This window comes from Hirsutella rhossiliensis (genome assembly GCF_020360975.1).
Source record: "Hirsutella rhossiliensis strain HR02 chromosome Unknown scaffold00009, whole genome shotgun sequence".
Classification (NCBI taxonomy): Eukaryota; Fungi; Ascomycota; class Sordariomycetes; order Hypocreales; family Ophiocordycipitaceae; genus Hirsutella; species Hirsutella rhossiliensis.
The window spans coordinates 2064536-2079652 of record NW_025408675.1 but is presented as its reverse complement, the minus strand read 5'-3'; the positions used below and the strand labels follow the sequence as shown (position 1 = coordinate 2079652).

General features: G+C 59.1%; 3 protein-coding genes across 3 annotated transcripts; 2 read left to right on the top strand and 1 right to left on the bottom strand.

The window, feature by feature from the left end:
• Positions 1-651: 651 nt before the first annotated feature.
• On the top strand, positions 652-1397 carry HRG_08159 (MULE transposase domain-containing protein; the record flags this gene model as incomplete). Its single annotated transcript, XM_044866630.1, has 4 exons — positions 652-1139; positions 1205-1230; positions 1293-1329; positions 1388-1397. The coding sequence occupies 4 exons, from the start codon at positions 652-654 to the stop codon at positions 1395-1397; spliced, it is 561 nt and encodes a 186-aa protein (XP_044718519.1).
• A 2771-nt stretch (positions 1398-4168) lies between these two features.
• HRG_08158 (alpha/beta hydrolase fold domain-containing protein) lies at positions 4169-5722 on the bottom strand (the record flags this gene model as incomplete). The annotated part of the gene is made up of 5 exons (XM_044866629.1): positions 4169-4690; positions 4757-5015; positions 5067-5183; positions 5230-5620; positions 5677-5722. The coding sequence occupies 5 exons, from the start codon at positions 5720-5722 to the stop codon at positions 4169-4171; spliced, it is 1335 nt and encodes a 444-aa protein (XP_044718518.1).
• Positions 5723-6791: 1069 nt separating this feature from the next.
• HRG_08157 (transcription factor/nuclear export subunit protein 2 domain-containing protein) lies at positions 6792-14097 on the top strand (the record flags this gene model as incomplete). The annotated part of the gene is made up of 10 exons (XM_044866628.1): positions 6792-7163; positions 7245-10421; positions 10497-11645; positions 11715-11800; positions 11855-12522; positions 12577-12778; positions 12824-13252; positions 13352-13849; positions 13910-13992; positions 14081-14097. 10 exons carry the CDS (start codon positions 6792-6794, stop codon positions 14095-14097), a joined length of 6681 nt encoding a protein of 2226 aa, XP_044718517.1.
• Positions 14098-15117: the final 1020 nt, after the last annotated feature.

The window sequence follows — 15117 nt, the reverse complement described above, 5'->3', positions numbered from 1 at the left end:
AGGCGCTTGAAACACTCAAAGCTACGCAAGAGCTCCTTGGCTACGTCGTAGTCGTTGCAAATAGCAAGAATACCGGCAAGCCTAGGCGCAAGGAAGCCAATATCCGCTGTGAATACAGTGGTCAGTATAGGCCCTGGGACGAGGCAGAGGGTATATACAAGACGTCATCCAAGAAGTCGGGATGTGACTTTCGCTGTTACATCCGCTTCTACCGACGTTGCAATGCATTCAAAGTCACCATCAAGCACGGCTCTCATAACCACGAACCTCTATTTGAGCCAATTGCTAACCCCATCGTCCGTCAACGAAGCCAACGCAAATTCGGCATCGAGCGTCTTCATAGCCTCGTCGAGGGCTTAGCAAGAACGTCAATAACAAGAGCAGGGATATCGTGGATGCTATCCGACAGGAATATCCTGAGCTCCTTATTACCGATTCTGATATACACTTCATCCAGCTGCAACTTCGTGCCTTCCGTTACGGCGCCTCTACATCTACACAAGCCTTCCTCGATGTACTCAAAGATGCTAAAGCAAAGGGGAAATCAGCTACTATGCAGTTGACCGTGGCCCTAATGGGAAGGTTTGGAGGTTTTTCTGGACATACGATGACTGTATTGCTGACTGGAAGCGTAACCCCGAGCTCCTTATCATGGATAATACGTATAAGGTCAACCGCTTTAACATGCCGCTTCTACAGATCATTGGCACAACAGGGCTACACAAGAGCTTCAGTGTAGGCTTTGGCCTCACTGCCAAGGAAGACGAAGGCGCGTTCCAATGGATCCTCTCACAGTTGCGTGAGGCTGGTCGGCAGGCTGATATTCCGGACCCGGGCGTTGTGATTACCGACTTTGATACCGCCCTGAAGAACGCCCTTGACTCTATCTTCCCATCAACGCAACAACAAGTGTGCGTTTGGCATATGATGAAGAACGTGATCCTTCACATCAAGAAGAAGTGGGAAGGATCCCTCGATGGCACCGAGATTGGCGGAGATAGGCCAGAACAGGAGACTCGCCTCGCTGCAGCAGCCGCTCTCGACGACCCTATACAGGCAGATAATGCCATTGACGAGGACCGACCTATCGACCGTGCCACTGATTACCAGATTCAACATGCCTCACAACTGGCAGATCAGTGCGTTGAGCAACAAGATGATCGTGAAGATGACGATGGAAACCCAATACTACCCCGGCTCCAAGGCGGACTTTTGAGCACACAGCTGACGGTATCCGTGATGCCTGGGTTTCAGTCTTTAGGGCTCGCACGGCTGAGGAGTGCAGAGATCAGTGGGATCTACTCTGTATAGAGTTTTCGGATCAGCCAGGTAACCCTAGCCCTAACTACCTCCTACTCTAACCTTTACTAAATAGCTCCTCTTATAGCTCTCGTTAATTACCTCCGTACAACCTACTGGCCATGGCGTGCCCAGTTTTCCACCTACGCTATCCAACAGTACCGAAATTATAACATTACGGTAACTTCCCGTGTGGAGAGCACACATCACGAGTTGAAGTCACGATTACGCAACCGCTTCATTGACCTCCATCAGCTACAAGAGCACATCAGAGGGCTCGTTACCCATCGGCAAAAGAAGCATCGCGAGAAGCTTCAATCCGAGTTTGCAAGAGCTAGAGTTGAATGGGCCAAGCAGACGATTATGAAGTCACTGCACCGAAAAATTGGCTGGCAGCCGATGAAACAGATCTTCAGGCAAGTTAGGCTAGCCGGGCTGAGCTTGCCGATAATCGAGGCATGCCTACGATTTGTACGGGTGCTTTCACGATGCAATGGGGGCTGCCCTGCCGGCATACAATCCGCGATTTGATCCAGGCTGACGCGGCCGCCCTTATACCATTGCATCTTATTGATAACCACTGGCGGGTTTACGGCGTGACTGTAAGTATCTTGCTCCAGCCATAAGTACTATACTAATTTACTAGCAGCCTGAACAACAGCAATATATCGATGCAGACCACGAAGCCGATCCTGACGTTGTCCAGCCTCGCCGGCGTGGAAACAGTAGACGCGAGGTATCCTCCACTAGAGGCATCTACGGGCCGGATCCTTAGTGCTTGGGAGCAAGAGGAGCATAGAGCCAACCCAGAGCTCGTATCACGGCCACCAGAGACGCAAAAGAAGAAGAGGAAGGGCACAGGCACCACTATCATGAACAAGAGGTCGAATACACTTGCTTCCGTGAGCAGCCGGGTTGACGATCTTGCCCAGCAGATCGGTGATTTCATCAAGTCACAAGCAGCAGCAACGCCGGTGCTGTTATCACAGGTGCCCTCACTTCCACAGGTGCCGCTGGTGTCACAGGGATACCAAACGACGATGCCCTCACTTCCACAGCCGGCGCCGCCGTCACAGGATACTATGTGATGCCACCGCCTACACCAATTGTGCCTGTATACGTACAGGCGCCGGCGCCGTCACAGTGGCAAGAACCGCCTCCTCGTCACAGGCACATCACGACGGCTTCATGTGGGCACAGCCGCCGGCACAGTCTCACGAGACGGCTACGGAGCATTTCCAGCAGCTAGGGGATCAGAGGACACGGCACCATACAAAACTAGCAGGCAGGCCGGTCACAAATTCGTTCCTTACGTGCCTCGCCCTCCGCCGCGTCGGACGGATCCTTCCTCACAGTCACAGTCACAGTCACAGAGGTAGGCAAAGACCTTCCGCCATTATATGCATATTGTATATATATCGGAAGATCGATCGGGCCGGGCTTATTGATAGCTTCAATTGAATGACTCTAGGGATGCATCTTCCGGCGTTGGTAATAATTGCAGATAGAATCCATATATGTCAGACAATAGTGTCCCACACCTCGCACGTGACAGCGGTTGATCTTTGTGGCATCAGTCAATTGATGAGAATTATCTAAAGAACAAAGGAAAGGAAAAGAATTGGATGCACACATTCGTGCAACAATATATACCCCGATCATTGCGGCGAAGCCGCGGCGCAGCAGTGGCAGTGATCGAGCATAAGGTTTCAGGAACTGACACGGGCGTGATATGCGACAATATATCTAGGCAGGCAGCCGCGGCAGCGGCGTTGGGAAAGCGCGCGCCAAATTTTGGTGGCGGGGTCTTCTTCCAAATGGGGCTTAGGTCGGGAGTGTATGTTTGAAAATCTGGAGTGTATGTTTGATTACTCAATGATTACCGCCATCTAAACACTCATGGACCAGGGCTTGCGTCAGCGACTGACAAAAAGGGCTTCATCCCCGCGCACAGATTCCATCCACCAAGGCGCCGACAGATCAGTCTGTACCTACATACTCGTACTTGTCACTGGGCTTGCGTGGCTGAGTGGGTACTGACGGTGCTGCTGCAGTGCTGTCGGTGGCAGGGCGGGCCCCCTTCTAGCGGCCTTCCAGAAGACATCCACTCATCTACCCACCCCCAACCGACTGCGCCAACGGTGCTCCGCCAGCACGCGCAAAATACTTGCTGTTCATCCTCATCCAGACCTCTGCTCGTTCAGACCCGCCGTTTCGAGGAGCCCAACGGCCCCAATAAGCAAGTCTCAACTGGCCCGGCCGTTGATGCTGTGCGACCTGGTGGTCCAAGGATGCCTTCAGCTATAATCAGCACGATTGCGACTACTCCGTACCGTCTCGGCGCGGATTCTTTACCTCTTCTTACGTACAAGAAATACTCCAACTCACCTGGGACCACACGAGCATGACACGGTGCATGCCTCGAGGACAGGACCGAGGCCTCTCGCGACATCGTTCGCCAGTTGCGCGCAGGGCTTGACCAACGACCTATTCCTTAGGCCCCTTTCACGCGCTCTTGTCGATATTTCTTTGCTCAGGTGCTACATTGCTAGTTTTCTGTCTAAATTTCCAGTGACTACATGTACACGAAAGCACAAGATATCTATCCTACTGCCCACATCATTCGGCACTCGAGACTCCCGACTCAGAGCTGCCTTGACCAGGCCACCTCCACCAACAAGGGGCACACTCGTCTTCAACGCCCGTCGTGCCTTCATGGCCCGCTGCCTGTGCCGCCCAGGAACCGGATGGCCAGGCCGCCACGAATGGCGCCATCGACTGCCAACCGGGCTTCTGCGTGTTGGCATCAGCGCCGCCCTTCACCCCTCTCGTCATTTACAGTCCTTCGTCCTCCACTTCGTCCGACTCGTCACCATGCCGTTATGTCCTCCACCTCGGCCTCGCCAAAGGTGCTCGACTTGGTCACCTGTCCTACCCCGGTCTCCTCGTCGAGCGCATCCCCCTCTCTGCTCATCATGTCCGGCAGCACCTCCTTTAGAAAGGCCAGGATGTAGCGGTTGACCTGCTCAAACTGCAGCAGAAACGCGTCGTGGCCCTCGGGGCTGTTGATGCGCTCCAGCCGCGCGTTGCCCACGTGCTGCGCAATCTCCTCCTGCTCGGCAAACGTGAAGAGGCCGTCGCTCTCGATACCCAGCACCAGCGTCGGCTGCTGGATGAGGCCCAGCGCCTCGGCAATTGTCGAGGCCCGGCTGCGCGAGACGTCGTGCGTGTCTAGCTTGCGCGTCATGGCAATGTAGCAGTTGCCGTCGAAACGCTTGACAAACTTGGTGCCCTGATAGCGCAGGTAAGACTGCGCCGAGAAGTAGGTCGACGTCGGCATCGCCTCGCCGCCCGTCAGACCGCCGCCGCCGTCTTTGCCGGGGCCCTCGAACTGCGGGTCTGCGCCACTCCCGGCGGCCGGCCCGGCTTCGCTGCTGCTGGCGGCTGCGCGCTTCACCTTGTGCCCGTCGTTGTGGATGCGAAAGTGGGCCTCGGACGGCGTGCTTGGCCGCGTCGGCTCGCGGATCGTCTGGCCCTTGGAAGGATCCGGCGTGTTGCGACCGAACCGGGCCTCAAACGAGTTGCGACTCCGGTACGTCAGCAGCGCCGACATGCGGGCGGCGCCGAGCCCGGCCGTCGGGGGGTCGTCAAAGGGGTAGTAGCCGTCGTCGTACTTGGGGTCGGCGTAGATGCTCTGACGCTGCGCCTCGCCCCAGCTGATGCCCCAGGCGCTGTGCCGGCTCGAGGTGGCAATGGGCACGACACACCGCACGTAGTCGCGGCCAAAGTAGGCCCATTCCAGAACAAACATGCCGCCCAGCGAGCCGCCGACGACGGCGGCGACTTGCTTGACGCCCAGGTCGTCGAGCAGCAGCTTGTGCAGGCTGGCGCCGCGTTAGCCCTGCCTGTGCGCTCGCTCGAGGTACTCACTTGACGTCGTCGCGGATGCTGGTGAGGGGGAACTCGGGCCCGTACCGACCCTTGGCCGGGTCGCCGTCCTTGGCCGTGACGGGGCTCGCCGTGCCGTAGGGACTGCCGAGGCTGTTCATGCAGACGACAAAGAACCTCGACGTGTCAAAGGCCCGCCCCGGCCCGCCGATCAGAGGCCCCCACCAGTCACTGACGTCGGCGCTGCCGGTGAGGGCGTGACAGATGACCATGGCGTTGTCGGCGTCGGGCGACAGCTTGCCCCTGGTGGTGTAGGCGACGGGGACATTGCGGAGGCTGATGCCCGACTCGAGGGTGAACTCGGGGATGACGGCTATGTGCTGGTCCGGGATGAGAGCCGCAAAGGGGTTCTCAGGCTGTGCCGGCACTCTTTCTTGCAGGTATTCAGTGCCAGCTCAGAGTAGGGCGACAATAGCGTGCGGTACTGACCGTATTGTTGGCGAGGGCCGCCATTGACAGGCGCTTCTTGAGCCATTGTGTCGTAGATTCAGTCAAATTTTTCCTCCTGCAGCCGGCCGACAACGGAGAGGAAGAGTTGGATTGGGAGACGGGATTAGGCACAACGTCTACATCTAATGCAGGCTGCTTGCAACAGCATCCGCAACGGCGTCTTCACCGCACGTACATGAGCGGCGGCGGCTCAGGCGGGCAGAAGCGGAGGGCGTCTCGGGAGAGGATGCAACGGTGCAAGGAGAAGAGAAGGGACGAAATTGATAATAAGCTGCACCTGGAGCTCATTGATGCACAAACCCAGTCATTTCGCCTCGTACCTCGAGATGTTATGTCACGGTTGCAATGGCGCAATCAATCCGGCTTCGAATGCTCCGTGCAAGGTACATACCTACCCCATGAGTCAGCCATTCACGCCCCGTTCAGAGTTTCAAGCCAGTGGCATGCCAGCAGCCGGTCACGTGGGGTCCCGCCTCATTCAACTCGGTACCTCGCCTATTGACACGGTCAAGCAATGGTCTCACGTATCCTATACTTGTGTCCCCCACTCTGCCGTACGCTGTAGCCACCCACGCCCTGTACCTGTACTTACCACCAACTCTGGCCTGGTCTGGTCCGTGCACTGCCGTCGAACAGCTTCACTCGCCAAGGTGGAAACACGCCAGGCTGGACGTGATTTCTCTTCATCTTCATCCCTCACCTTCTTCCGCCAGGACGCATCGTCGTCGCCAAACGCAACCTCACAAGCCTCCGCGACAATCGGCTGGCTCTATATCTCGGCCGCAGAGGCAGCGTCAGCGCATCGAGCCCCCTCGGCGTCTTCTCGCCCATTTCCGACCACCTTCGCTTTGCACGTCAGTATCCTCTTTGTCCTCGACCGGGCGCACGGCGTTTCTTTTCTTGTCTCTTCTTCGTCACGTCCTTTTCCGAAGCCTCGACACTCCCACCTTCATCGTACTTCCCGGCCCTGGCCTTGACTCTCACTCACCAAAAATTTCCAGCCTCACTTCTCGGCGACGCTATTCGGACCCAAACTCCTTCGCCGCAAATGATATAGCCAGTCTCCTTTCACGCACGTGTCGAATTCGATGCCCATGAAGCGCAAGAGGCCCGACCGCCCCTCGGGTGACGGGCCCCGGCCCTCGCCGCACCGCCCAGCAGACACGCCACTGGCACAGCACGACAGAGACGACGGCGGAGGCAGAGGCGGCCGTGGCCGTGGCCATCGCGGTGGCTACCAACGCCGCGACTCAAACCCTGGCCATGGCCGGGGCGGCTTCAACCACCACTTCAACCAGCAGAATTCGCAGAACCAGCAGCACTATCACAGCCAGAGGCAGCCAACTCCCACCTCGGCGCACAGCGCCAGCTTCCCCTCGCCCGCCCAGGCCTCTCCGACGCCGGCGGCGAGGCAGCTCAAACCGCCAAGCTCGCCCGCAATGATCAAGCAGCCTGCTCCACCCCCGGTAGCAGCATCGCCTGCCACCGTGGCCAAGCCATCCGCCTTGCCCGCTGCCGTGAAGCTCCCATCCGATCCCGTGCTGCAGCAAGCCTCCTCGGAACGACCCAAATACCATTACGATAATCTCACCGATGACAGAGTCCGCGCTTGGGCCGAGCGAGGCCGCCATGAGATTGTGCAGCATGGCATTCAGTCACGCGAGGACGTTGACATCACCGAGCTCTCGAGCCTCTTTCAGGAGTTCATCCACGCCGTCATTGACGCTCGCCTGGACCCGGCCGACGCCGGCGCCTGCGTCAAAGAGATCTTGGGCCGAGAAACATGCGATGTGATTAAGGATTCGTATGCATTTGCGCCTCATACTCTCTTCCTCGACACCCTGGCCATTGTCACCGACATCGATGCCGACTTGTATCGGCCGACTATTCGCGATTTCCTCGTCGCCACCGACGTTTCCCCTGCCCTCATGCGCGAAGTGCTGGACGCACCGCTGCTGCACCAGCTGGGCCTGATCAGGGACACCTTTGCCAGACTCGGCGTCAGGCAGGCCACCAACCTCTTGTACCGGCAGGCGAACTACAACCTGCTGCGCGAAGAATCCGAGGGCTACTCCAAGCTCATCACGGAGATTTTCAGCACCAACACCATCCCCCCTCCGCCGCCCGGCAAGACGTTTGAAAAGGTCAAGGCCTTGATTGGTACCTTCGACCTCGACGTGGGCCGAGTCTTGGATGTTACTCTCGACGTGGCCGCGACCGTCTTGATCAAGCAAGTCAAGTTTTTCGTCAAATTTCTGAGAATCAGCTCCTGGTGGCCTTCGTCCCATTACAACGATGGCTCCCCTTTCGTCGGAGGTCTGCCCACCTGGGCGGACCCGAGCTACCCGCACTGGAGCACCACAGAAGAGGACGAGGCCGACGGCGCACGCCGTAAGCTGCAGCGGGACATTGCCTTCTGGGACCGCGCCCGCGAAGTGCATCTCGCCGCCTTCTTCGAGCTCGGCGGCAGGCGGGTCACCGAGCGCCACCTTCAGCAGAAGCAAATCGCCAACGGTCACGACGGTGGAGAGGCCGTCGCCGACGCCGAGCAGCAGTGGATGCAAGAGACCAATACCCTGCCCGCGTCCGGAAACCGAGTTGCTGCACAGCTTTTGGGCTTCAAACTCCGGTTCTACAACTCGGAAATGAGAGACAAGGCAGATGTGCTTCCCGCCAACCTGCTCTATCTTGCATCACTTCTCATCAAGATTGGCTTCATCTCATTGGCCGACCTCTACCCGCACCTCTCTCCCGAGGACAGCGGCATGGACCGCGTACGCCAACAGGAGGCGGAGAAGCTCGAAAAGCAGGAGCGAGAGGCGAGAGGCGGCCAGATGAACGCCCTCCTCATGGCCGGCGTGCTTCCCCAGGGTGACGACGACAATCCAGCGACATCCACTGGCATCAGAAAAGAAATGCCCAAGAGGGCTGAACAGGAGCAGAAGAAGGCAGCGGCCGCCGAGGAAGCCGCCAAAAAGGATAAGCTCCCGGAGCCGATGGAGCAAAAGGTAGCCCTTCTCATCCAGCTCCTGACCATCGGCGCGATCCCCGAGTCGCTTTTCGTGCTGGGCCGGTTCCCCTGGATTCCAGAGGTGTTTCCCGATGTCCTGCAACGCATCCATCGCATCCTTCACGTGTGCCTGGACAAGGTGTACAAGGACAGTCGGCCCTTCCCGGCGCCCGAGGTGGATTTTCCGACCAAGAGCCTGCCCGACGTTGACCAGGCGGGCGTGCCCAAGGGCAGCGTGCGCACAAACAAACTGCCTCCGAGGAAGACCTGGCGCTGGCCCTACCCTGACGCGTGCGACACCAACGAGACGCAGAATTATCGCTTCTACCTCGACGAGTGGGATGACAACGTGCCCGTTTGCCAGACGGTCGAGGACGTCTTTACGCTTTGCAACACCCTCTTGAACATCTCTGGCGTCAACATCGGAAAGGACGAGACTCTGCTCACCAAGCTTGCCAGCATCGGCTCCAAGAGTCTGGCTGCGGACACGTCCGAGGCCAATCGCGCCCGTTGGCAGGATCTTCTGCGGCGCCTCTTGCTGCCTGCGCTGAGCCACACCAAGGCAAACGCCTCGGTCGTGAACGCCATCTGGGAGCTTGCCAGGCAATACCCGCTCATCACTCGCTACTCCATGTATGCCGAGTGGTTCGAGGGCCAGACCTCTCGGCTGCCAGCCATGAAGGCCGCCTTTGCGCGCGCGACGTCCGAGACCAGGGCCACCATGAAGCGAGTTTCCCTCACCAACTTGAGCGAAATGGCCAAGCGGCTCGCAAAGACCAGCTACGCTTCTCCCGGAATCGTCTTCAAGGTCGCCTTTGAGCAGCTCGAGGTCTACTCCAACCTGATTGAGGCCTTTGTCGAATGCGCCAAATACTTCACCGACCTCTCCTACGACGTGCTGGTGTGGTCACTGCTCAGCTCTCTCGGCAAGTCTCGCAGCCGCACGCAGGAAAATCACGCCCTCACCACCAGCAAGTGGCTGCAGGCCTTGTCCCGATTCTCGGGCAGAGTTTTCCGCCGATATCCAGTCCTGAACCCGGTTCCGGTCCTCCAATACGTCGACGAGCAGCTTTACCACGGCAACGCCACCGACCTCATCATCCTCAAGGAGTTTGTCTCGTCCATGGGCGGCATTGTGGACGCCGTCGACTTCACCGACTACCAAGTCCTGTCCATGGCCGGCGGCGCCTGGCTCCGGCGGCACACCCTGATCCGGGCGCAGGACAAACGCTTTGAAAACTCAAAGAGCTCATACCGCCTCATCCAAGCCCTCTCCGATTCGAAGCTGGCCGCGCGGCTGCTCATCAACCTCGCGCAGTTCCGGCAAACCGCCGTTTACAAGGTTCCTGAGGACGAGGCTCACATCAAATACCTGTCGTCGACTATTGACGACTCCCACCAAACGCTCGTCCAGTATCTCGATTTCCTCTGGAGTAACCTCGACCCAGTCGACTTTGACACCATCGTCCCGTCCATTCCAGTGCTCATCAGCTTGTTTGGATTGCAGACGGAGCTCGCATTCTTGATTGGCAGGAGCAGCCTGGCACATCGCATGTTTCCCTGGAAGGAGAGCAAGGGCAAAAGAGATGCGGCGCAAGCTCGCCGATTAGGGACCGACAAGGAGGGTGACGTCAAGATGTCGGATGCAAAGCCTCAAGGCGCAGAGACGGCCGAGGCGGCGCCTCAAGACGGCGCCGATACCGAAACTCAACAGGTAGAGGCTCACCCGTTGTTCCCTGGAGCTTCTTCAAACACCAGACGACGTGTACTGACTAAGACGCCTTTGCAGAAACCCGACGATGCTTCGCTGTCGCGAACCGCGCTCACAGCCCTGCAGCCCATTATTGAGTCGGTCAAGGCCACTGTTCCCCCGGCAGTGTGGCGCAAGATGACGCCAGAGCTGTACACGACGTTCTGGGCTCTGCAGTTGGGAGACCTCTGCTTCCCGGAAGAAGTTTACGTCAAGGAGCGCCAGAAAATCATGACCGAGTGGCAGACGCTCGCCAACGATCGTTCCGACATGTCGCGCAGAGCTGTGGATCGCAAGATGGAAAAGAGAAAGGAGCTCATGGACTTGCAAGGGTACTTGCTGGACGAGCTCAGCGAACACGGTCTGCGCAAGGCCAAGTGGAAGTTTTACTTGACCAAGATGTTCCAAACCTCGTTCCCCGATACCGCGCCCAACGCAGACAGCGTTTCCGACGTTCTCCTCGAGCAGTGCTTCTTGCCTCGGCTCCTGCTCTCGCCGGCCGATGCAGAGTACACGTTCAGGTTCATCAAGGCCCTTCACGACTCGAACGCGCCAGTCTTCAAGTTGATGTCCCTCTATGACCGACTGTTCAACGCCAACCGATTGCGAGCCATCATTTTCACCTGCACCGTCCGCGAGACGGAGTACCTGGGCCGATTCCTGAAGCTCATCCTGGAGGACTTGGCGCGATGGCACAAGAATGAGCCGGCACCTACCGACAAAGACGGCAAAGCCTCCAAGGATCCTATGCGCCCAGGCGCCTATGACAGGGAAGGCAAAGGCACCGCGGACCAGCCTCGCCTGGGCTTCGCTCTCACCGTCAACGCGCAGGGGAAGCCAGAGACTTTCGTCGAGCATCCGCAATTCCGAGATTTGTTGTTTCGCTGGCACAAGAACCTTAACATGGCCCTCAAGGCTTGCCTGAGTGGCTCTGAGTGGATGCACATTCGCAACGCCATCACTGTGCTCAAAGCCGTATTGGATTACTTCCCTGCCGTGGACTTTATGGCTACGCAGTTCACGGCGCAGCTGCAGAAGATTTCGAAACGCGAGGCGGTCGCCAAGGCAGGTCCGGAAAGCGAGGAAGGTGGACGTGTCGACTTGTCCGTTGCGGCGCAGGGCGCCATGTCGGAACTGCAGAAGAGGAAACCCAAATGGGTCATGGTTCAAGCTTTCAGATCCAACGCCGTGAGTTCAAACCAATGGAGAGGGCGAGAAGGGAAAGTGTCTGGGGGAAGCAAGCTAACAATTCATTAGGCGAGTGGGCCACGGTCCGAGGGCGACAAGTCCTCCAGCTCCAATCTGCGTGCCACTGCCGTGGATTTTAAACCGCAGGCTATCAAGTATGTGTCGTCAGGGTCAACTCGAAGGAGTTCCCGTGCTCACCGCGAACATAGGCCAACAACTGCCAAGGCTTCTGCCAAGGCTCCTACCACGGAGAAGGAAGACGGCGAGGTACAGGACGCCGCGGACGTCAAAAGTCAATCGAACATAGAAATGCCAAAGGAGCCCCAGCCATCCAGGCTACCTAACCCAACCAGGGAGGCATCCGCCAGGCAGGATGAGGGGGCGGGACCCTCTCGGCCGTCGACGCCGAGAGCGGGCTCGACCCAGACGAACCCTGAATCTCGCTCCCACAAATTACCAGACCGCCCCACAGCGCACACCCTGCCAACCCGACCAGACGTGCCGATCCCAGGGCATGTTCCCCCGGAGCGCTACGCCCAGTCCAGAGGCGCCGAACGCAGGGACGGCCGCGAACCTCGTGCTACACGGGACGCTCGTGGTGATCCTCGCGAGGCATGGGATGGCAGAGAGACCAGAGAGAGCAAGGAACACCGCGAGACTCGCGATACTAGGCCTCATGAACCAGAGCGCGCAGGACGTCACAACGCACACCCGGATTATCGAGCAGGCGACGCCAATGGAGAGTCCCGTGTCGATTTGCCGCCCCGACCAGGCCAGCACGAAAGGGATAGGCAGTACCGAGACTCGCGGATCAGCGGTATGCAAAATCGCCACAACGAGACACCGAACCATCCGTCTGGTCCGCCACCTGTCACAAGCGAGTCCTCGGAGCCTGCCATGAACCCTGAGAGAGCTGCCTTCTTTGCTCAAGACGGCCAAGATCGACCCGCGCGCGGCCCGGATCCAGATCGCCAACCTCGAGCCCATCGGCCAATGGCGGTGGACCCCATGGATGTTGTGAATGCTGAACGCGGCGTCCTGATTGAGGACCGCAACGACGGCGCTCCGTTCTCGCAAAACCGACCTCGTAGGGACGATGGCCACGAACGAGCACCCAGAACGCAGTCCCCACGGCGAAACAGCCGCCACGCTCAGGAGCATGGGCCTCTGTCTGGAAGCTTTGAGGATCGACATGGCCGCCCCTATCCCCAGGACCAGCGAGCGCTCGGCAGAGACCCGCGCGACAGGTCCCCCATGACAGGGCACAGCTACCGTGGCGATCGGCCGATGGATCGCGAGGCCGAGAGAGGCCTGGATAAGATGCGCGACCCGTCGGCGGGCTTTCACCGGCCTGGACTTCGCGGCCCGGAGCCCGAGCATCGAATGCCACACCAGGACCAGAACTACGGACGACTGAATCCTGTCCCGTCGAGTTCTGACGTCCCATCTGGCCCTCGCGGCCGAGGCAGAAGCGCCACCCGAGGTGGATACGGGGTACACTCTACGACACCTGGCAGGCCAGATGGCCGCTTCGGGGCTCCAGAGACTCCACGAGCGTCGTCTCCGGATCGGCTCCCGCCCACGGGGCCCGCGTCCGGGAGAGGCCGGCACAGTGGTTACGAGCCTGGCTCAGGGCCCGGCACGCCTTCGGGGCCTCATGGAGGCCCGCCCCCAGAGAGAGCAAGGAACTTTACTGGCGGCCCAAGGCCAGACATGCAGGCATCTATTTCGTCGACGGCGACTCCGCCGTCGGTGGTGCACCCCGATCGGCTGGCCCAGATGGGCTCGGGGCTCCCCCCGCCTCCGTCCGGACCACCTCAAGGGCACGGCCGACAGGCGGGCGGCGGCGATAGACACGTGTTGAATGCACGACAGCCACACTCGGCTGTCATGGGGCCTCCGCTACCGACGGAAGCAGGGGTGCCAACAGGGCCCGCGTCGTCGAACGAGAGAACCAGGAGCGGTGGAGGCCGACGACAGCTCGCCGGCATCAACAACATGCTCCAGCAATCTCAGTCGATGCCAGACTTGAACCGTGGCAATGGTCCAAGAGGGGGCCAGCCACGGCAGCTGCTCGGGGATTCTGATGCTCAGGTCCTGACTGGCGGCTCGCCGGCCTCGGCCTCTGGACACGAGCGTCAAGACATGATGTGGCAGGACAGCGCCAGTTGGGGGGCTGCAAACGGAGGGGATGGTCCGCCAAGGCGCGAGCGTGGAGAACGCGACAATAGGAATGACCGACTTGGCCGATCTTCTCGACGCAGCAGCCGCGAGCGAGAGCGCAGCCCGCGAGCCGGTCGCGAGGAAGCGAAAGAGCACGCCGAGTATCGCGACAGAAGGTCAATGGGTAACGCCGAAGTTGCCGCCAAGGAGCGCGAGCCGCGCCGAATGGGACGGGATATCGGAGGCCGAAACATAATGGGCTTGCCTCCCAGCGGCGGTCGAGACCTGACGGGGCCGAGGGAGCCACGACATCGCGCGGACGCAGGACCCGGAGGACCCGGAGGACCTGGAGGACCCGGAGGCCACCGGGCAGGAGAGGAGTGGGCGGGAGGCCGTGGCGCAGGCGGCTACCGAGCTGGACATGGAGGGCCGAGAGAAGAGGGCATGCGGGCGGCCGAGGAACGGCGGGATCCTCGAGACGATCGAGGGCGGAAGAGGCGAAGCGAGGACGGTGTGGGGCTCTTGGCGAGCGAGCGCGACAAGCGACCGAGACGCGGCTAGAAGAGCACTCGTGGACCCCGTCCGCCCGCCTGAGCTGGAGAATGCAGACGAACGATGGACCTGTGTCGACAAGGAACGACGCTGGTTTTCATTTTACGGTTTTTGTTCTTGTTTCCCCTTGGAGGATGTGTACAGGGGAGAAGGATACACGAATCAGGAGCACGACCGAGAGGCTTTCTGATTCTGGCCCGGCGTTGAGGGTCGACATTTTCTGCACACATCTGGAGCAGGTGTCAAGTCTGCACATGTCATGAAACGGTTGCGCTACTTGCAACCACCAAAAAAAAGAAGAGCTTGCTATCGGACCGTTACTCGAGTACCACTTTTGACCTTTGGCAGCGGCTGGATATGGGGAGGTGGGCGCGGAGGCAGAGAGGCAGACTCAGCAGCCCGTACTGTACACGCACTGCGAGCCTTTTTCCGGCAGCATAGACGATACGATACCCCTTTGGCACTGGCACTTGATGGCACTAGAGAAGAGGATGGTGATGTAGATGAGAGGCGTCGTCACGAGGACAAGGGATAAGGCGTCTTGGATGTCACATGTACGAATACATGAGCTGTCAACGAGTATATGAAATGAGGAATGAAGATTGAGGGGCGCGGGTGAGGCGTTGTGACGCGGTAGGGTGCTGGGAGAGACAGAACGTACGCAGCTGGAGAGTAATCCGTCGTCATGGGGCGAGACGACGTGGCGCGGGCCGGAATTGATTGATTAGCCAGTGTTAAGTCGGTTTGAAAGGTTGCT